General features: G+C 43.2%; 1 protein-coding gene and 1 pseudogene across 1 annotated transcript in view; one reads left to right on the top strand and one right to left on the bottom strand.

The window, feature by feature from the left end:
* The window catches only part of PTGR1 (prostaglandin reductase 1), a gene marked incomplete at its 5' end in the record, with an annotated part of 29,450 nt that extends 11,666 nt beyond the window's left edge, over nucleotides 1-17,784 (bottom strand). The window contains 2 exons of the mRNA XM_067040955.1: nucleotides 999-1,154; nucleotides 17,728-17,784. Coding sequence (XP_066897056.1) covers nucleotides 999-1,154; nucleotides 17,728-17,784 — 213 coding nt within the window. The remainder of the gene's footprint in view (nucleotides 1-998; nucleotides 1,155-17,727) is intronic.
* Nucleotides 17,785-18,015: 231 nt separating this feature from the next.
* On the top strand, nucleotides 18,016-18,168 carry LOC131762049 (U1 spliceosomal RNA; annotated as a pseudogene).
* Nucleotides 18,169-21,744: the final 3,576 nt, after the last annotated feature.

The raw sequence follows: 21,744 nt of genomic DNA, 5'->3' as shown, positions 1-21,744 counted from the left end.
GCACATTTGGGCAACAGGGTCCAGGCAGGTGGCCGTGGTGAAAAACACAAGCGGTACAAGGCATGTCAGAGTTCTCCCAGAGCTCTGCCTTCTGTTTCCTCCACTCTTTCTGACCCCACGGGACGGCCCACAAATCAACACGCACTCCGTGGTAGGCAGAATAATGGCCCCCAAAGACGTCCACATCCTAATTCCCAGAGCCTGTGACTATGTTACCTTATGTGGCAAAAGGGACTTTGCAGGTATGACTGAGTTAAGAACCTTCAGATGGGGAGATTATTCTGTGTTACACAGGTAGGCCCACACGAGGGTCCTTGTAAGGAAGGAGGGATGCAGAAAAATTGGAGTAGGGAAAAAATATGTGATGAAGGAAGCAGAGATCAGAGAGAGAGACAGCGAGAGAGAGCGAGAGAGAGCGAGAGAGAGAGCGAGAGAGCGAGAGAGCGAGAGAGCGAGAGAGCGAGAGAGAGAGAGAGAGAGAGAGAGAGAGAGCGGGCGGGCGATTTGGAGATGCAGTGCTGCTGGCGTTGAAGGTGGAGAAAGGGATTATAAGCCAAGGAACGCAAAAAAAACACAAAACAAACAAACAAAAACCACTAAAAATTACTGAGTTCTATTCTTTTTTTTTTTTTTTTGTGGTACGCGGGCCTCTCACTGTTGTGACGTCTCCCGTTGCGGAGCACAGGCCCCGGACGCACAGGCTCAGGGCCATGGCTCACGGGCCCAGCCGCTCCGCGGCATGTGGGATCCTCCCGGACCGGGGCACGAACCCATGTCCCCTGCATCGGCAGGCGGACCCCCAACCACTGCGCCACCAGGGAAGCCCTGAGTTCTATTCTTTAAACAGGTAAATTATATCTCAATAAAGCTGTTTTTTTAAAAAAGGCATATGTGCTTTCCTCATATATTTTTAGATGGAAACTCTAGAAGTAGATTCCCTCATATAGTACTTTGTTGCTTTGCTAGTAAATCAGATATTAAGTCCAATTTGTACTTACATTATCAAAATCACAATCATAACCCTCAGGAGAGGATTTTTGCAAAGTTTCTTCCAAAGACTTTACTGTTTTGTAGTTAAAGGCAACATCAAATCCGTACTTTTCAAGGCAGGCAACCCTTTTGTCAGACCCTGCTGCTCCAACAACTTTGCAGCCCTAAATGCGGAGAAAAATGGAAACCATTTATAAACCACAAGCATGGGCCAAGTCTATCCTCCTAGTCGAGAATGGCCAGGTTCCTCCAGAACACCCTCCTAGGTGCTGAGCCACATATATAATGGGCCAACAGACCCCCTAGGTGAAATTTGTCCCTAAACTAGCCTATGATACAACCCAACCATAACTTCAGCTTGCCTCTGACCACCCCACCGATCCCTCCTATGTTTAGGTGGTTTGCAGCTCATTTCAACCTGCTGGCTTGACTCTCCTGTTTCTTTATGTTGGGGCTTCTTCTCCCTTGCAATGACTTGCATGCTATCTCTTGGTGCAGTGACTCTTTAGACTATAATTTTGGCTCTTCCGTGGGACTCTCATATCAAAGACAGCCCTCCTGGTAACTGCCCCGTGTTCTGTGATTCGGCCCAAAGCATTGGACTAGATGCTGCCTAATCATAGAGGAACTGGAGTGCATTCTGAGAAGCACTTTCAGGTTGAGACTAGAGGTTATATTGGTCCCTAGAGAGTAGATCTTCAGAAAGCTCTCTTCTATTCTGAATGTATCATGAAGACCAGAATATCAGCCTCTGTTCACTTTCAACTGGGGAAAGGCCTTTGGGTTTGTACATGTATCTGTACAAACAACTGCCATATACTTTTTCCATTCCTTCATGATTCAAGAAGAAACAATTTTGCAAAATCTCTTATCCTTGGTCCTGTTGCCTTCTAACCTTATCCTCTCATAAGATGATCTCATTTACTCTTATGACCTCACTGCCACCTTCATGCAGATGATTCCCTTGTTTATTAACTCCAGCCATGCCTCTCTCCTGAGTTCCAAATCAGTATTTCCAACGACCTATACCAATCTTCACTTGGAGAGCCTAAGGGGCCTCATAATCAATGTGTCTAAAACGGTATCTTTTTTTTTGCTTCTTACCTGTTGTTCCTTCTCTATTCTCTATTGTAGTGAGTGATACCATGCAGTTATCCAAACCTGAAACGTGTGGGTCAAAGGAGATGCTTTCCTTTCTCTTGTTATCCACATCCAATCACCAGGTGTTTGTTCTTTTTCAACAAATATCCTTAAAAGCTGCCTCTGACGTCCCATCTTCACTGTCAGAGTATCATAATGTTCATCTGAATTATTGTAAGAGCATCCTAATCTGACTTCTTGTTTCTAGTATTGTGTCCCTATGAACTATTCTCCTCCCAGGATAAAAAGATTTCTCTAAAATTCAGAATTAATCATGTCATTCCTCTAAGGATTAAGCACAAACTTCTTAGCATGGCAGTCTCTAACGGAGTTTCTAAAAGAATAGGTTTAAGAATGAGTCCTATCAGGACTTCCCTGGTGGTCCAGTGGTTAAGACTCTGTGCTTCCATGGCAGGGGGCACAGGTTTGATCCCTGGTTGGGGAAGGAAGATCCCACATGCTGCATGGCACAGCCAGAAAAAAGAAAAAGATAAGAAAAGGGAGAGAGACGGCTCTTCCCTAATTTAAAAATATGTCCTATCAAATTTTTGAAATAAAAATCCCTTGAAGTTTTAATAAAACATTTAAAATTTGAATTTTGGAAGTATTATTAATTCATTTTGTAAGTCTAGCATAACCCAAAGCTAAACACTGATAAGTTCCAAACAAAAAACTTTAAACCAAACTCACCTAGGAATATAGATGCAAAAATTCTACATAAAATGTTATTAAATCAAATCCAAAAGTACTGTCTTCAATTCAAAGTCACTATTAGTAGGGTGGCCCTTTTACAAAGTGCTTCTTCAGGGTCCAGCTCTTAGCATGAACCATCCTGAAGCTCCTAGAACACAGTAAACATGTAGTCAATGCCATGAAGGGACTGGATTCTTATGGCTCCCTAAGTGTTGCCCTGAGGCCAGACAGCAGGGTCTACCTGTCATCAACTTTACCATTATCACTTAACATCAATCACGTTTATTTAGTAGTATTCTCTGTTTCTATTGGTGTGTTAAGCACGTCATACTTATCATCTCATTATACCCTCATAATTTCCCTATAAGATAGGTATTATTATCATTGCCAGTGCACAGTTGTACAGAAGAGGAAACTGAGACTACCTTATAAATCTCCAAGGCAAGGAACAATGTTAACCCACACAAATTCTTCCTAGCCACTGCTAAGGTTTCTCTAGGGCACTGAACAACTACCTGGAGTGCAAATATTCCATTTATCTCCTCATATGAAGCGAATTCTAAGAAAAAGCATCAAACACAAAGAACCGACGTCCATGCACACCTTCCAAAGGGACAGAGCGCTGCGTTCTAAGGCAAGCAGTCTCAGGAACACCTGACAACCGCCGGGTGGCGCTGCGCTCAGCCCCATTTTCAGGCGCGAGTTTTCTTCGGCACCAACGGGGAAATCAGGGTCTGTTTGGGTTTAAACTTGCCTGCAGACAAGGCCAAGAGAAGATGATTCAGGCGGCCCTGAGCTCTCAGGACGTTTTGCTTAGAGCGATCGAGGTGGTTCGACCCGAAACCTTACTGTTCTTACTTGTCTTTTTTTCCCAAAAAAGGCAGCCTCTGAGAATTCTGGACTCGCCATAAGTCCAGAAGCACCCGTGGAAAGGGCGCGACTGCAGAGGCAGGCGAGGATCAGGACGAACCCCACCAGCTAGAGGAAGGGGGCCAGGTGGGATGCCCGGTCCAGGTGCACTCGCCCCCGGATCCCACCTCCTCGCCGCGCCCATACCCGTCCGTTAAATGAATTCCGACCCCTGCCTTTCTTCTCCTTCCACACTTGTCCCACTTTTGTAGTCCCGCAAGTTCCTTCGCCAGCCCCCTCCCAGGTGTAGGCAGCTATGCCAGGCACCCAAAATACAGCCAGGCCACGCCCTTCCCTCCGGCAGCAGTCTCCAATCTCTCCCGGAACCTGCACGGGCCAGGAAGCATCGGTCCGGGCGTCCTGCTTTCAAGTTTCTTCCGAGGGCAAGACGCAGAGGTTACTCAGCATTAGGAGAGGGCGAGCAGCATGCAAACGCTCCGCCACAGGGGAATCTAGATTCTAAAACTGTGGGGTGAGGATATTTACTTACCAACGTCGGCAGGCTCCACTACCTAAAGCAGGGAGTTGGGACTGCGCAGCGGAACTCCGGGAGCCAGGATTTACGGCCGGCCCCAGGAGAGGGTGGGGTTTCCGCCAGGGCGCGGCTGCTCCTGGAAGCGTGTGGGCACCGGCCCGGGGAGGGTCACAGAAGGGAAATCCTAACTGGAAACCCGCTGGAAGATGCTGCGTGGGAGAACGAGCCGCGGCCCCCGCCGCTCAGGCAGGGAGCAGGGGGACGAAGGTGGGGTCCTCCAGCGGCCGCGGCCGGGGGCCTCCTCCTCAGTGCCGCAGCTGGCCCGGCGTCCAGGCCCCCACCCTGGTACTCAGGTGCTGGCCCCGTGCCCGCCTGCCCCCAGTCTCCCTGATGAACACCTCTTTACCCTGCAAGTGCCAATTCAAGGCTCACCTACTCTGTGAGTCTTTCTCGGACTCTCCGGGGCAGGAGTGAGCGCCCCTGCAGCTAGGGCGCCCCACCCCGCCGCAGCCCTGCAACACCCAGCCCTTGGTAGGGCCTTTCCCCGGCCACTCCAGGAGGAAAGGTGGATCCAGGGAGGCGGTGTGCGCAAGGCAAAGGTGCCCGGGCTCGGTTCCAAGCCTGCGCCCACCACTTCCTAACGGTACAGCTCTGAATGAGCTACTTAATCCCTTCCTGCCTAATTGACCCATCTGCAAGATCGGGATAAGAGTAGTACTTTATGAAAATTAAGTCTTTTTAAAGAATAAAATGAGTTAACAACAAGTGCTTAGACTAGTACTGGCGCTTGGTAAGCTCAATAAACGCTACATCCCGGTAACAATCTTTTGATTTCCCCACTGGCCCTGAGTCAGTCCCAGGCACCCCACACTACCTCATTCAACTGTATACCCCCAACTCCGAGCCCAGTCCTGGTCGGTCATATAAACAGTGAAATAATGCAAAGATGTTTAAAGAACACTGCCCCTTCTCCTGCATCACCCTCTCCGAAAGGTTAACGGATGTTACCAGTCCAGTGTTGACCCTTGCCCTTTCTTCTCCACAGTCGTTCAGACATATACACTTAGAAGGTTCCCCGCCCCCCCGTCCCGTTTTTCACAAACACGTTATCATTCTAAAGCTGGTACTCTGCATCTTATTTTTTTTATTTTCCCAGACTGAAAATCTTAGGCCTGGGTTATCTCAACCAGGGATAGGATTCTTTTTAACAAGGCACTGAGTGAAAGATTTAGCACTCCAAGAGGATAGCGTTAAGTAATAATCAGATGTTAGCTATACAGTATTGCCAGATTCGCAGGAAAGATTGTTTGTTGGCTTCAAAAACCTTCCGCAAAAGAGTTGAAAGAAATCTGGATGTCTCTGAAAGAGTGTCTATTGGATTACTAGGGCTGCCATAACAAAATACCATAGACTCGGTGGCTTAAACAACAGACGTTTATTTCCTCATGGCCCTGGAGGCTGGAAGTCCAAGATCAAAGTGTTGGCAGGTTTGGTTTTTCCTGAACCCTTGCTCCTTGGCTTGCAGATGGCGGCCTTCTTTCTGTGTCTTCACATGGCCTTTTCTCAGTGCACATACACCCCAGGTCTCTCTCTCTCTTCTTTAAGGATACCAATCATATTGGATTATAACCTTACCTAACAGTCTCAGTTGGATTTAATCATCTCTCTGAAAGCCCTGTCTCCAGGGACTTCCCTGGTGGCACACTGGTTAAGAATCCGCCTGCCAATGCAGGGGAGATGAGTTCGAGCCCTGGTCCGGGAAGATCCCACATGCTGCAGAGCAACTAAGCCCGTGTGCCACAACTACTGAGCCTGTGCTCTAGGGCCTGTAAGCCACAGCTACTGAAGCCCGCGTGCCTAGAGCCCATGTTCCGCCACAAATAGAAGCCACCGCAATGAGAAGCCCACGCACCGCAATGAAGAGTAGCCCCCGCTCGCCTTCCTGTAGTGATGAAGACCCAAAGCAGCCAAAAATAAATAAATAAATAATTTTTTTTTCTTTTAAAAAGCCCTGTCTCCAGATACATGGATTAGAGCCCACTCATATGATCTCGCTCAAACTTAATTACCTCGTTAAATTCCTATCTCCAAAAATGATTATATTCTTAGATTCTGGGTTTGGGGTTTCAACACATGAATTTTGGGAGAACATAATTCAGCTCATAACAGAGTGTATGGGTAAAGTGTGGTGGATGTACACTGGGAAGTATTACGTAGCTATCAGAAACACTGGGTTAGATGGACATAAAGCAACCTGGATGGATCCTAAAAACACGATGCTGCATGAGAAAGGTAAGGAACAGAAGGAAGTGTGTGACCCTATATCATTTCTATAAATTAAAAGTGTGAGCCCTTAGTGCACATTATGCAAGAACATTTACAAAAAATACAAACTACATATTAAATACATCACAATAGTTGCCTATGATATCAGGAGGAGAAGAGTAGGGAATGGGGATTGCTTTTTTTTTTTTTTTCCTGTGGTACGCAGGCTTCTCACTGTTGTGGCCTCTCCTGTTGCGGAGCACAGGCTCCGGATGCACAGGCTCAGCGGCCATGGCTCACGGGCCCAGCCGCTCCACGGCATGTGGGATCTTCCCGGACCAGGGCACGAACCCGTGTCCCCTGCATCGGCAGGCGGACTCTCAACCACTGCGCCAGCAGTGAAGCCCGGGGATTGCTTTTTAAAGGCACATAAATTAATGAGAGACGGAGGGAGAGAGAGAATTTGACAGACCAGTGGTGATAATACACTGTAAACTCTGATGAGTATGAAGAACTCAACCCTCTGGCCCTCAGTCCAAAATGAAATACGCACAGTGAGGAAATCAAGACACCCCTCCCCCATCTTCTTAGCAGAGGGTAGAGAGAAGTTTTGCTACAGTACAGCGCCATGGACACAAGACAACTGGCTTCCCTCTTTTTATCTGAGACATTGGCCCAAGTGGTGACATCCAGTTGCAACATATGCTTTCCCATTTGGGGCTCAGAAAATGTACGGTTTCCTCTATTCTCTAACAGAAATATTGCAAAGTAACCAAAGTAATAAGTATGTACACTTAATGGCAGAGAGCCAGATATAAAGACTTTGAAAAAGTTTTCATGCCTGGTATATCCAGTGGCAGACCATGTTGGTTGCCTGTCCAATATCCAATATCCTCTTTGTCCTTCCTACATACATACCCCAATTTTGTTTAGGGTAGCCGTGTACCCAGTTAAAGAACTCTGCTTCCAGGCTCCTTTGTAGCTGGGATTTTGACATAGTTCTGGTCAATGAGACAAGCAGAAATCTAAAGGGTAGGGCTTTTAGGAAACTTATTGTTTCCCAATTAAAATAAAAAGGGAGAAACTCAATAGACATGCATCTTTTGTCCTTTGTCTTTCTTCCTGCCTGAAATGTGGAGATGCTGCCCAGTGGTGCAACAAACATTTTGTGACCATGGAGCCACTCACGACAGGTGGCAGGAGGGAAAGGGAAAAGATGTCTGGTTTCCTGAGTAGTTGTATGAGCCCTGGACTTCCTTCTTTGGACTCTATGTTACACGAAAACAAAAAGTGCTTTTTAAGCCATTGTCGTTTGGGTTTCTGGAACCACTGAATGCAGCCCTGACCTCCTGCAAATGGAGCAGGTGAGCCTGTACCTCCCTGGTTCCCTGGTGAGAATTAATGAAGTCCATCCTTCTTCCAGATGAAGAGAGGAGTATCATGGCAATTGGTCAGGAAGTCCCCTCTGCCTGTGAAGTGTGTTTCCAAAGCTTACCTGGCATATGTGGCATATGTGGAGTGGATTTTAGGGAAACATCTGTCATGTCCACTACACTGTTAAACAGGATTGTTGTAAAGATTGTGTGACATGGGACATAAAGTACTGGCAAGTAGCAAGCCCCCCAAACATCTTCCTTCCTCTCTTCTCTATCATGACTTTTTAAAAATTAAATATTTAAAAATATTGAGCTGTGAACAAAGCATGTTTCAGGTATATCAGAGAATCAAAGATGAGAAAGACACTCTTTGTTATTGGATACTGGAAGTGTTAACAAAATCACAGGTGTGAAAAGTCTCTGGAAAGCAATAAGAATTATAGCAATAAAGTGCCTGGAACAAAGTATCCCTCAAACATTTACTCACTTTTTGTTTTTTTTTAAAAAAAACATTTACTCACTTGATATCAAATAGAAGGTATGGATAAGATTTGGCCACACCAGGTCAAACAGGATCCCAGTCATTTTGACTCTGTCAGGCTTAATCACTGAAATTTGTCAAGTCATGGTGATTAAGCTAAGTCATGGTTGTTAAGTCATCACAGACAGAATTAGAATGTGGGGAAAAGGTCAAAGGAAAACATTTTCCCTTACTTTGCTCTGAGAGAAAACCGAATTCAATTCAGTTCTCCAGCCTTAGGGTTCAGAGAGCTCTGATCTAGCTAGCTGAGGGAACAATTCACTGTTAAATACAATCACAGAAGTAATAAGAGAATGCACCTTGTCAAATAATTCAGACAATACAGATGCATACAGTGTAAGAAGCAAAAGTCCTTGCTCTCTGGGGAGGATTCCTTCTGATGTTTTTCTATGGCAAAGCACTTTCAGAATAGATACTCATCTCCTCTTCCTTCTCTACAACTTCCATTGCATTGGCCTGGTAAGATAATGCTTGGAAAATAATTATAAAACTGGGTAGTAATATTATTCTCATAATTGAAAGAACCCCTTAATACATGTAGGACACTGCATTTCAGGAGAGGATGATTTTGCCTCTTCCCACAGTACTAGGAGATACATTGATTCAGCACCAACTGTGAGCCTTATCCTAGAGAAGAGCTTGGTACCTAGTATTTCTTGTCCTTATAACAGTTCAGGGAAGCACCTGTTCTTATTATCTTCCTCAGAGCCTAAGGAAACTGAAGCTCTAAGAAGTAAAATAACTTAGACACAATCACATAGCTAGTCAGTCACAGGGTTGAGATTTGAATCTGAGTTAACAAGCTCCAAAGCCCCATCCTTTTCACTGTTCTGTTTTACTTTCCAATACAGGCAAGACGGATTCCTCTAATAGGTAAGAGCAAATTTAGGAAAGGCCATACTTATGGGATATCTGTCAACTATGATTAATAATGTTATTTTATTCTTTTTCTTTTTAAAAATATTTATTTATTTATTTTGGCTGTGCCGAGTCTTAGTTGCAGTACGTGGGATCTTTTAGTTGCAGCATGTGGACTTCTCGGTTGTGGCCTGCAGACTTCTGAGTTGTGGCATGCAAACTCTTAGTTGTGGCAGGCACGTGGGATCTAGTTCCCTGACCAGGGATTAAACCCTGGTTTAATCCTGAGGCAAACAGACATTATCCTATGCTTTCTGATACTGTGCGTCGAGCACACAACATCATTTCTGTGGTATCCTGATAGAAATGCATAACATGGATTTCATTATGAGGAAATATCAGACAAACTCCAATTGTAGGACCTTCTATAAAATAACTAGCTGGTAATCTTCAAAAGTGTCCAGGTTATAGAAGTCAAGGGAAAACTGAGGAATTGATTTTCTAGATTATAGGAGACTAAAGAGACATGACAATTAAATGCAGTGCAGGAAACTGGATTGGGCTGGGGGCAAAAGGATAGCTATAAAGGGCATGATTGAAACAACTGTGAAATTTGAATATGCCCTACAGATTAGATCAAGAGTTGGCAAAGTACATATGGCCCTCTGGTCAAATCCAGCCTACTGTTTTTGCTTTTTTTGGCTGTACCCTGCAGCATGCAGGATATTAGTTCCCTGACCAGGGATTGAACCCGTGCCCCCTGCAGTGGAAGCAGGGAGTCTTAACAACTGGACCACCAGGGAAGTCCCCCAGCCTACTATTTTTGTACGGCTTGCAAGCTAAGAATGTTTTTTACATTTTAAAAATTTGTGGTGAAAAACGTAACAAAATTTACCATTCTAACAATTTTTAAGTGTATAGTTCACATTATTGTGTAACAGATCTCTAGAACTTTTTCATCTTAGAAAACTGAAACTCTGTACCCACTGAACAACACCCCATTCCCCTCTCCCCCACCCCAAACCCTGGCATCCACAATTCTATTGTCTATTTCTATGAGTTTGACTCCTTGAGATGGCTTATACAAGTGACATCATACAGTATTTGTCTTATTGTGACTAGCTTACTTCACTTAAGAGTAATGTTCTCAAGGTTTATCCATGTTGTATGTAACAGGATTTCTTTTTTTAAGGTTGAATAATATTTCATTGTATGTATTTAACACTTTTTTGTTTTAGTTTGTATATTATTTTAAGGTTTTTTTTTTTTTTTTTTTTTTTTTTTTTTGCGGTATGCGGGCCTCTCACTGCTGCGGCCTCTCCCGTTGTGGAGCACAGGCTCCGGACGCGCAGGCCTAGCGGCCATGGCTCACGGGCTTAGTTGCTCCGCGGCATGTGGGATCTTCCCGGACCAGGGCACGAACCCATGTCTCCTGCATCGGCAGGCGGATTCTCAACCACTGCGCCACCAGGGAAGCCCTATTTTAAGTTTTTAAAAATTTTATATTGGAGTATAGTTGCTTTACAATGTTGTGTTAGTTTCAGGTGTATCGCAAAGTGATTCAGTTATACATATATATATATTTTTTTTTCAGATATTTTTTCCCATATAGGTAATTACAGAGTACTGAGTAGATTTCCTTGTGCCATATAGTAGGTCCTTGTTGATTATCTATTTTATATATAGTAGTGTGTACACGTTAATCCCAACCTCCTAATTTATCCCTCCTCCCACCCCACCATTCCCCTTTGGTAACCATAAGTTTGTCTTCTAAGTCTGTGAGTCTTTTTCTGTTTTGTAAATAAGTTCATTTGTATCATTTTTTTTAGATTCCACATGTAAGTGATATTATATATTTGTCTTTCTCTGTCTGACTTCACTTAGTATGATAATCTCTAGGTCCATCCATGTAGCTGCAAATGGCATTATTTCATTCTTTTTTATGGCTGAGTAATATTCCATTGTATATATGTGCCACATCTTCTTTATCCATTCATCTGTCAATGGAACTTTAGGTTGCTTCCATGTCTTGGCTATTGTAAATAGTGGTACAATGAACATTGGGGTGCATGCATCTTTTCAAGTTATGGTGTTCTCTGGATATATGCCCAGGAGTGGCACTACTGGATCATATGGTGACTCTATTTTTAGTTTTTTAAGGAAACTCCATACTGTTCTCCATAGTGGCTGCACCATTTTATATTCCTACCAACAGTGTAGGAGGGTTCCTCTAAGGCAGTTTTAACCGCCAAGGATTAGAACACTGCCCGAAAGAAAACACAGACAAATGGATAAAGAGATTCAAGAGGGAAGTGTGAGAGCAACAGGACAACAGCAAACTGTTTCAAATTTTCATTCAAATAACTAGAAAATACAGATTATAGACTGTTACTATTATATAGATTACTACAGATCACCTTTCAGTGAGACCCTTTGATGTATGCACCTGAAACATAGGAAAACTTATGTCCCAGAGTAGATGTAAGGAAGGAAGGAAGGGAGAAGGGAGGTAGAGAGGGAAGGAAGGAAGGAGGGATGGAAGAAAGGAGTCAAAAAGAGGAAGGAAAAAAGAAAAGAAATTCCCCCCAATTTTGGAAGGCAAGGAGGCAGGATTCAGAGGCATTTCAAATCTGCCCTAGCTTCTCATTATCATAGAGTAAAATCTGTCCCAAAGCTTTTTAAATTTGTTTAAACCACAAGAACTTTGGGTGAAGGCAAATTATTTTTAGAATGCTCTTGTTATTCAGGTTGAAGTTACCAATGATACAGAACTCATAAATTATACAGTAACAATTTGTTTTCTTATTATAACATTAAAAATAACATAAACCAGAGCAGTATTTTTGTGCATTTGCTGAATGAAAGAAAGATAATTTAAATTGGGAGCCTCCATGCAGTTCTAGTCAAGTTGGAGCAGAAACTCTGTATCAGTCTCTGACATGGCAATTTTCTAGGAAAGAAATTCATTTAGGGAATCAATCAGGAATTCATTCGTTATTGTTTGGTTAATATTAACTAAAGATTTTTTTAAAAATCACCCTTGTCTTCTTCATTTGCTTATTTTAAGTGGTGAGTATATGAAAACAATGTTTACTTTTCTTATTGAAGACTGTGCACAAAGACCCACAGGTATTTGTCTCTGGGTGGGAAAAGCAGACGATCTGGGTCTGAAGGCTGGCCTGGCCTCTTACCTGCTTTGTACCTTTGGGTAAGTCACGTCTCTTCTCAGGATCATACATACATATTCATGTCCCTGACAGAGTTGTGACACAAGGTACATGGAAACAATCTCCAACCTCAAAGGGCTGTATAAATAATTGTTTATAATTATTAATATAGGGACCAAAGTACTCTGTGATAGGAATAAGCAGTCAAAAACACCCACTTCTGGGACTTCCCTGGTGGCGTAGTGGTTAAGAATCCGCTTGCCAATGCAGGGCACATGGGTTCGATCCCTGGTCCGGGAAGATCCCACATGCCGCAGAGCAACTAAGTCCGTGTGCCACAACCACTGAGCCTGCTCTCTAGAGCCCGTGAGCCACAACTACTGAGCCTACGTGCCACAACTACTGAAGCCTGTGTGCCTAGAGCCTGTGCTTCGCAACAAGAGAAGCCACGGCAACGAGAAGCCCGCGCACCACAACGAAGAGTAGCCCCTGCTCGCCGCAACTAGAGAAAGCCCGCCTGCAGCAACGAAGACCCAACACAGCCAAAAATAAATAAGTACATTTATTTTTTTTAAAAAAGGACAACAAAAAACACCCACTTTCAAGGAGATGCAGGAAGAGCTGACCCTATTTGGATTTTCTCCATTTGACCTCCAGATCCACTCTCCACCCTGCTTCTCACAAATCCAGCCCCCTTCCCTAAGCTTCCGCTTGGTTTGGGCTGGTCTGGTGTTGATTCTCCCTATAGGTTACTTCGGACTGGCTGTGTCCTTCTAACAAAAGCCACAGCTCCTTCAGGCAGCCTCTGGCACACCTCCCTCCCCTGACCCCTTTGGGCCCAAGGGGTCTCCCCAGGCCCTGTTCGTTTCCTTTTTCCCTGCACACTGCCTTTCGGGTGGGTGTGCCATCTGACTCCTGCTAGGAGGGGGCTGCTCAGTCTAATTAACTTGTGTAATTACTGTAAAAAATATGAAAGTACATTGACTTTGAAAGAAAAAATAAGTAAAAACAGGTAGTTTAGACAAATGGTTTAAATTAACGAAACTGGGAAAAGGAACCCTTCCCAAAGACATATGGATGCAAATGACACCTTGCCACGTCACCACTGTGGGGAAATATGCACACCACATTTCTCAATCCAGTAAACAAAGCTCTGAACTGTAAACAGACAAGCAAACAAAAACCCAGGGTCATCACCCTGCAAGCTTCTTTTTTACCCGGCATACTTTTAGTGCCAAAATAAATGAACCTTGAATTTTTCCTGTAAGTTATATACTTACTCCCTGACATAAATTCCATCTGTAGCATTTTCAATGCTGACCTTTTGCAGATTTGCAACATTCAGGGCTATCACAATCATGTGAGAAAATATATTTTTCCACTAAGAACATACTGAGTGTAAACTTGGGAATGCTGGCAATCTTGTGATTTTCTTTTCATTTAAATACATGTTGTGTTGTTAATATAGTGAGCCAGTCCTTTCAAAGCCTGTACTTACTTTAAACATTTTTATTGCAAACAATCTATGCTTTTTTGCTTTTTGATTCTGTCTTCCTTACACAGTAAGAACTCAAAATCCTATGTTTTAAATAAAAGGAAATAAAATTATTGGCTTTCTTAGGTAAGCATAAATATAGAGAAGAGTAAAAAGTTTTGCTAAATAGTGAACGGAATTAAAAAGGTGATGGGCTTCCCTGGTGGCGCAGTGGTTGGGAGTCTGCCTGCCGATGCAGGGGACACGGGTTCGTGCCCTGGTCTGGGAAGATCCCACATGCCGCTGAGCGGCTGGGTCCGTGAGCCATGGCCGCTGAGCCTGTGCGTCCGGAGCCTGTGCTCCGCAACGGGAGACGCCACAACAGTAAGAGGCCCGCGTATCACAAAAAAAAAAAAAAAAAAAAAAAAAAAAAGGTGATGCTTATCTTTTAAATTAGTGATTCTTAAGGTTTGGTGTCTATCAGAATAATCTGTGGGGCTTGTTAAAAATAAACATCATGCCCTTTCCATGACTGTCCAGCATTCTGTATTATTATAAAATTCAATGTTCTCATCTGTGAAATGAGGATAACCTCACAGAGTTATTGTGAGGATTAAGTGAGATAATGTATATAAAGCACCAAAGTACTTAGAACTGCTCTTAATGCACAGTAAGCTATAGGAGTGTAGCTACTATTATTTTTGTTGGGAGACAATTCTCCATGTTTCTGCATGTCTTGGGAGCAGAGGCACTGACCACCTTTGTTCTGGACTATCTTCTCCAAGATGTTTGTATAGCAAACAGCCTTGGAAGATACAGGGTCTCCCTCCAGAGCACGGGGCAGTTTTGTTTTCTTTCTAGTGTAATAATGTCTCCCTTTGGTGGAAATGTCTATTATCAAGATTTGGGCTCCCTGAGCTCAGAGCTCCTCAGCTGTGATGCAAATCCTCTGCAAGCATGGCATTCACATGGGCCCCTCTGTCTTTCCCCTGTGAACTTGGGGGTGGCAAGAGGAAACCAACATGAACATGAACCTCATGCTGCTTGCTGTGCCATAAGTAATACAGTCCTTTGTCTCTGACCCAGGAGTTTTGAGTCTTCTACCAGCATCTGTGTGGCAGGCAAAAGGAAGGTTAAAAATCTTGGCCCCTTCACAGTTCTTGACAATTACAGGGTTCAGGAGCATGCAGTCATGTTTAAAGAAGTGCAATTTGTCAACCAAGAGTAATTTATTTTAAGTAATTAAAAAGTAGTTTCAGGGAATTCCCTGGTGGTCCAGTAGTTAGGACTCTGTGCTTTCATTGCTAAGGGCCCGGGTTCCATCCCTGGTCAGGGAACTAAGACACCATGAGCCGCGTGGCCAGAAGAAAAAGTAATTTCATTTTTCACTCCCATCTCTAAATGAATATTTGAAAGGATCCAATTCATAGTTTTCTTATTGCACAATCTCGGCACCATCCAGCCGCTCCCACATGCAACCATGGTCCCCGTCTTATCTTCTGGTTTGAAGGGTACTATTAATGACCTTTGGAATCTAAATCCACCTGGCCATTATTCAAAACCACTAATCAGTGGCCAAATGGTAGAGCTGCAGAAGGTTTGAAGAGAATGTGCATTTCTGAACTTCCTCCAGGATCTCAGTTGACCCCTTCCTCACCATTCCAGCATATGATGCACAATTCCCAGCATCTTCCTCCAGAACACCTTATTTCATAGCAACTATAGTTTTGCCCCTGTTACTTCCTCAACCCACTCAGCACCATTGACATCTTGATGACTGACTCATTCCTAAGAGAATACAGGCCACCAAGAAGGGAGACCCTCCGGAGGGGCAAACACTATTAGAAGAAGGATGACTGGTACTAGCTCCAGAGAGAAAATCCAAGTGGTGGACACTGCCTGGTTCTCCCACCGTAATTTACACATGACCAAGTCTAAAGCTGGAGGACAGCTACTTGGGTTCTTTCAAAGGATGCAAGTCGTCAGGCCAAGGCCCTTTGTATCAAGGACCCAGTGTATCTACTCTGTCTTTTACCATTCTTTGGCACGCCAAATTCAATGAGGGCACAGAATAGATAACAAGAGAATGTTATTCAGGAGAAGCTGGACTCATGGTACATCCCAGCACGCAGAGGAATGGTTGTGGGAATGGGTCACCGTTAAGAGCACTGGACCCTTTTGCTCCCCCAAGTGCGGTCCCTGGACCAGCAACCTCAGCCTCAGCTGTGAGCTTGTTAGAAATGCAGAATCTCGAGTCTCAATTTAGACCTACTGATTCAGAAATTACATTTTAAACAAGATCCTCAAGCGATTCAGATGTACATTTTACAGTTTGAGAAGTATAGTGTGATAGCTTTCAGTGCGGGGAACCCAGGGAAATACTAGTTCTGCTTTGTTAATGGTGATCTGGGTGTGAGGGTGTATGTGTGTAATCTGAATGGCCTTGTGGCCCCTAATACTCTCCTCATTACACATCGCTGTGGGCTAGACTCCAGCATCCCAGGAAATGTCTCCCAGCTCCTGCCTGGCATTCTGAAGCCATAAAATCTGTTCTGGGGTCTCTGCTTGCCGTCTCATTACCTTGTACCTGATGCTTAATTGTCTGCTGCACACAATTCCACATTTGCATCTCCTCACCTCCACATGGCCATGGGACAACCTCATTTCGCCTGTGTCCCACAAGCTCCATGCTGTCCCTCCTAAATTCTGTGTCCGTGGGAGTGGGGTTTAATAACAAGCACCCATTTCTCTGCTAGATTACTGCATGCCCAGCTAGAAGCTTTTGGCCAGGAAAAAAGTGAGTCAGTAAAAAAGTGGTCTATATTCTTTTATCTTTCTGAAAGGCTTGGGAGAAGAAACATCTCTTGGTTGGGTCCTCATAGCAGAGGCTGAGGGTTCTAGCTGGACACTTCTGGGTTTGCTTGTTTTGGCTGAGGCTGAAATGCAAAGCTGGTGCTTTTTGCTAATGCCCTCACTGCACTTGTCAGGCTTGTCGAAAAGCCTCTTACCAGGAAAGGAACAAGCAATGAGGATTTGGCAGAGCACAAAGCTCAATTTTAATATCCTTATTAAGGGTCCTTTATGCATCTTTGATTTATGTGCTTTTTTTTTTTTTTTTCTGGCTGTGCCTCGAAGCTTGCAGGATCTTAGTTCCCCCGGCAGGGGTTGAACCTGGGCCCTTGGCAGTGAAAGCGTAGAGTCCTAACCACTGGGAAGCCAGGGAATTCCTTTATGTGCTCTTCTTTCCCTGGTTTTGACTTTTGGGCCTTTTATTACCATAATCATAGTGGACATTAATTTTTAGTCCAGTTTAGTTCAGATAAGATTCCAATGTGCTCCATTGTAATTATTCCCTGGCAAATGCCTTCAGCTTCCTTGCTTCTCTCTTCCTCTCTCAACCACCTTGGCATAAATCCCCGAATAAAACCAACCACTGACTTTTCCACTCCTTCCCGTGAACAGCTGAACACTGTGAAAAATCACACAACCACAGACTGGTTTTACTTTATCACAGACAGTGTGTAGGCACACTCAACCCTGTCCAGCAACTCCAGGATTCTCCAGTAAATTTGCTTTCTCACACAACGTGATAACAATTTTATACTTTCACTTCTGTTCTCACACTTCAGCCCTCAAGAGATACTCTTATCTTATGCTTCATTGAGAAAACAGAAGCCTTTAGACCAGAGACCTTGTCTTTTCGTGGTCAAAGCTACCAACTTCTCTGCAACTGCACCCATCTTTTCTTTTCTTCCTGCAATGATGGAGGAAGTGTCTCTCCTCCTATGAAAGGTAAAGTAGGACTCGGATCACAACTCTTCTAACCAGCTTGGGCTTACCTGGGTTATTTCTTTTCTCCTGCATAAACAACCTCTTCTGTATCGACTCGCAGATTTTCACTGCAAATAAAAAGACAGAAAACACTTAAAAAGGCTCCCAAATTTCATCTTCTGCCCACGGTCTGGAGCTAGACACCTGAGTGGATATTATGCTAATTAGTAGATCCACGTGTCCTTAAGCTTCTCGTATAAAACCTTACTATAGAGAATATTTCTGAAATGACTGTTTACCTAACTTCACAGATTATTTAGACTAAAAGTAAATAGGTGTTAGCCTGCACATTGGAGATTTTTCTTTGCAAATCTTTCTCCTCCCTTTAAAAACGAAGCCAAACTTATCCATTGCACTCCGGATGTGCCGACAGCTGCGATTTCCCCAAATGTGGGAAACTCGACTGCATAATTTGTGGTAGTAGGGGACTGTGTTCGTGCTTTTCCCATTTCAAAAAAAAAAGAAGAAGAAGAAGCCAAACACCAGTGTTTCAATTGTGTGTTTAGCTCAAAATCCTCTTAACCACCAACCCATTAAGAAGCATGCCAAGGGAATGGGCATTGGAGCTATGTCTAGCTTTCCCCTTTTGTCTAGGCAACCAATCAGATAGATAGGTTTATCTTCCCTTTGTAGACGCTTGGTTTTAAAAAGTGCTTCATTCATGAATTCTGAAGGAAGGCTAAGAAAAATTGGAACCATCCTAAATTGTGGAATTCAGCCATTAGACACCTGTAGCAGAATATGCAGGGATGGGTAGCATTCTTTGGTGGATGATTTTGGAACTGGCGTAGTCTCTGTTGGATGCACTGTAACCAGTTGGAGAGATATGGGGCCAGGGTGAGATCCCTCTAGAATCTCTGCTCAACCAGATTCTATCTGTGGCCCTCTGGTGGTCAGCAAGTAAGCAGCTGGCTTCTGTCTCCCTGATGACCTAGTGGGTCCAGGATATAAACCCACTAGGAGAGGCCCGTGTGAGTTGTGTGATTTTCCCGTGTGCTCTAAATAAGAATGCTGGAGGAGTAGGAGGATTGTAAAATGAGTTTCTCCACAGAAGTGACTGAGTGGGCCGGACAGTAAAGGGCAAGTGGATGTGAAAAAGACTGGAAGGAATATTGACAGAATCCCCTCCCCCCTCCATTCTTTAAGTGGATGGCTGATAGAAGAGGTAAGGAGGAAACAGATACTAACTCTTTTAAAAAACGAGGCATATATCAAGAAAGCAGAAGAGTGGTTATATTCATACCAGTCTGACAAATTTAAAAATGGGGTTGGCAATGAAATTCATGATATTCCAACTATATAAAACACCTCACTCATACTGGCAGACCTCTGGGCTAGAGATACGACCAAAAGGAAGTACAAGGGTAATGCTGGCTTTGACTTAGCCCCCCACTCCCGGCCCAGCTTAAAAATATTCTTTATTTTAAAAAAACGATCTTATAGTATCAATTCCTTGCCTTATAAGTATATAGTGTACTTTAAAATACTGCAGGGGCTTCCCTGGTGGCGCAGTGGTTGAGAATCCGCCTGCCGATGCAGGAGACACGGGTTCGTGCCCTGGTCCGGGAAGATCCCACATGCCGTGGAGCAACTAAGCCCGTGAGCCATGGCCGCTAGGCCTGCGCGTCCGGAGCCTGTGCTCCGCAATGGGAGAGGCCACAACAGTGAGAGGCCCGCATACCGCAAAAAAAAAAAAAAAAAAAAAAAATACTGCAATATCCAAAAGTCATGTATGGAATGGTTGTTTTTCAACTACTGATTTGTGAGTGTGTAGGTGTAAATTTTGCTCACTTAATACAAATCAACTTTTAGGCCAAGCAAGTCAATGGAAGTATGAACAAAGTATACTCAATTTGAATGGAAAGAACTTTTAAAAGTCTTGTACCCAGAGGTTATAACAAGAGGTCTTCTCTCATTTCAGGTAAATGGAGATTATAGATACATCTGCATTGGTCTGTGCATTTCGGTCAACCGATCATTAGTCACCCAGCATGGTAGTACAAGGGTCAGCTATCTGGAAGTATGAATTATAAAAACCTTACTGCTGTAGTTGGACAGTAGATCCATTAGGCTAAAGTTTATGGTAAGAGCAATTTTTTTCTTGCCTTAGTAATTTTTTTTCTTTCTTTTTTAAAATTCGGGTATAGTTGTTTTACAATGTTGTATAGAGCAAATTTTTATCTTTACTGTTTTGTCACTGGATATGTAGACAGAGCCAACTGAATCCAAATTGTTCTACCCAGATTATTTGCCGGGTAGATTAATCAATTTATTCACCATTCAGAAAGTATCTATGGAATGCTAAGGCATTATGGCCTTAGTGTTTATTTACAGACAGTTTTTTAGAGCAGTTTTAGGTTCACAACAAAATTGAGGGGCGGAAGGTACAGCGAGTTCCCATACACCCCTTTTCCCCACGTGCACAGCCTCCTGCATTATCAACATCCCCCCACCAGAGTGGGACATTGGTTACAACTGATGAATCTACACTGACGCACCCCAATCACCCAAAGTCCATAGTTTACACTAGGGCTCATTCATTGCTGTATAACATTCTATTTGTTTGGACAAATGTATAATGACATGTATCCATCATTATAATATCATACAGAGTATTTTCACTGCCCTAAAAATCCTCTGTGCTTTGTCTATTCATCCCTCCCTCTCCCAACCCCTGACAACCACTGATATTTTTTTTTCTGTCTCCATAGTTTTGCCTTTTCCAGAATGTCATATAGTTGGAATCATACAGTATGTAGCCGTTTCAAATTGGTTTCTTTCACTCAGTAATATGCATTTAAGCTTCCTTCATGTCTTTTCATGGCTTGATAGCTCACTTCTTTTTAACCCTGAATATTATTCCATCGCCTGGATGTACCACATTTATCCATTCACTTACTGAAGGACAAACTTAGTGCTTCCAAGTTTTGGCAGTTATGAATAAAGCTGCTGTAAACATCCACATGCAAGTTTTTGTGTGGACACACTTTGAACTCCTCTGGGTAAATACCAGGGAGTGCGATTGCTGGAGTGTAAGGTAAGAGTATGTTTAGTTTTATGAGAAAATGCCAAGCTGTCTTCCAGAGTGACTGTACCTTTTTGTGCTTCCGCCAGCAGTGAACGAGAGTCTCCACTGCTCCACAGCCTCCTCAGCGTTTGGTGTTGTCAGTGTTCTGGATTTTAGCCATTCTAATAGGTGTGGAGTGATACCTCGTTGCTTCAATTTGCATTTCCCTGATGACATATGATGTGGAACATCTTTTCATATGTTTATTTGCCATCTGTATATCTTCCTTGTTGAGGTGTCTCTTAAGATGTTTGGCCCATCTTTTAATCAGGTCTTTCATTTTCTCACTGTTGAGTTTTAAGAGTTCTCTGTATATTTTGGCTAACAGTTCTTTATCAGATGCGTCTTTTGCAAATATTTTCTCCCAGTTTGTGGCTTGTCTTCTCATTTCTCTCAACACTGTCTTTCACAAAGCAGAAGTTTTTAAATTTTAATGAAGTCCAACTTATCAATCATGTCTTTCATGGATTGTGCTTTTGGTGTTGTATTGTTAAAGTCACCAACATACTCAAGGTGAGATAGCTTTTTAACCGTGATTTTAGTTTTAAAATATATATGCATTGAGCATTTTTTTTCTTCATTTGGAAAAGAAAGATTTTGAGACTTCCTGCAATGTGTGTGAATTAGTTGTGAGTGTACTTGCAAGTCTGCAAATGTTACTGTTAATAGAGACTTCTATTTTGGAATAAGTATGTGTGCTTAGTCTGTGACAAGTTAACATCAAATGAAATAAAATTAAGTTTATGGAAGTTTCAAGTCCATGTTGATACTAGAAAATTAATTGTATTCCATATGACTTTCCAATACTGTTTATCAAAACTTAGAAATGCTGTAGAGGTCAATCTCAGTTACCAGAATCCAAAATTCAGCTGTGATCAAGTTGCTAATCATGAACTCTGTTTTAGGCTGTAAGTCTACTAACTCATTGAGGTCATTTGACTAGAGATTATCTGTGAGG

Source organism: Kogia breviceps, chromosome 8 (assembly GCF_026419965.1).
Source record: "Kogia breviceps isolate mKogBre1 chromosome 8, mKogBre1 haplotype 1, whole genome shotgun sequence".
Lineage (NCBI taxonomy): Eukaryota > Metazoa > Chordata > Mammalia > Artiodactyla > Physeteridae > Kogia > Kogia breviceps.
The sequence above is the reverse complement of the archived record's forward strand: the minus strand, read 5'-3'. Positions and strand labels throughout refer to the sequence as shown.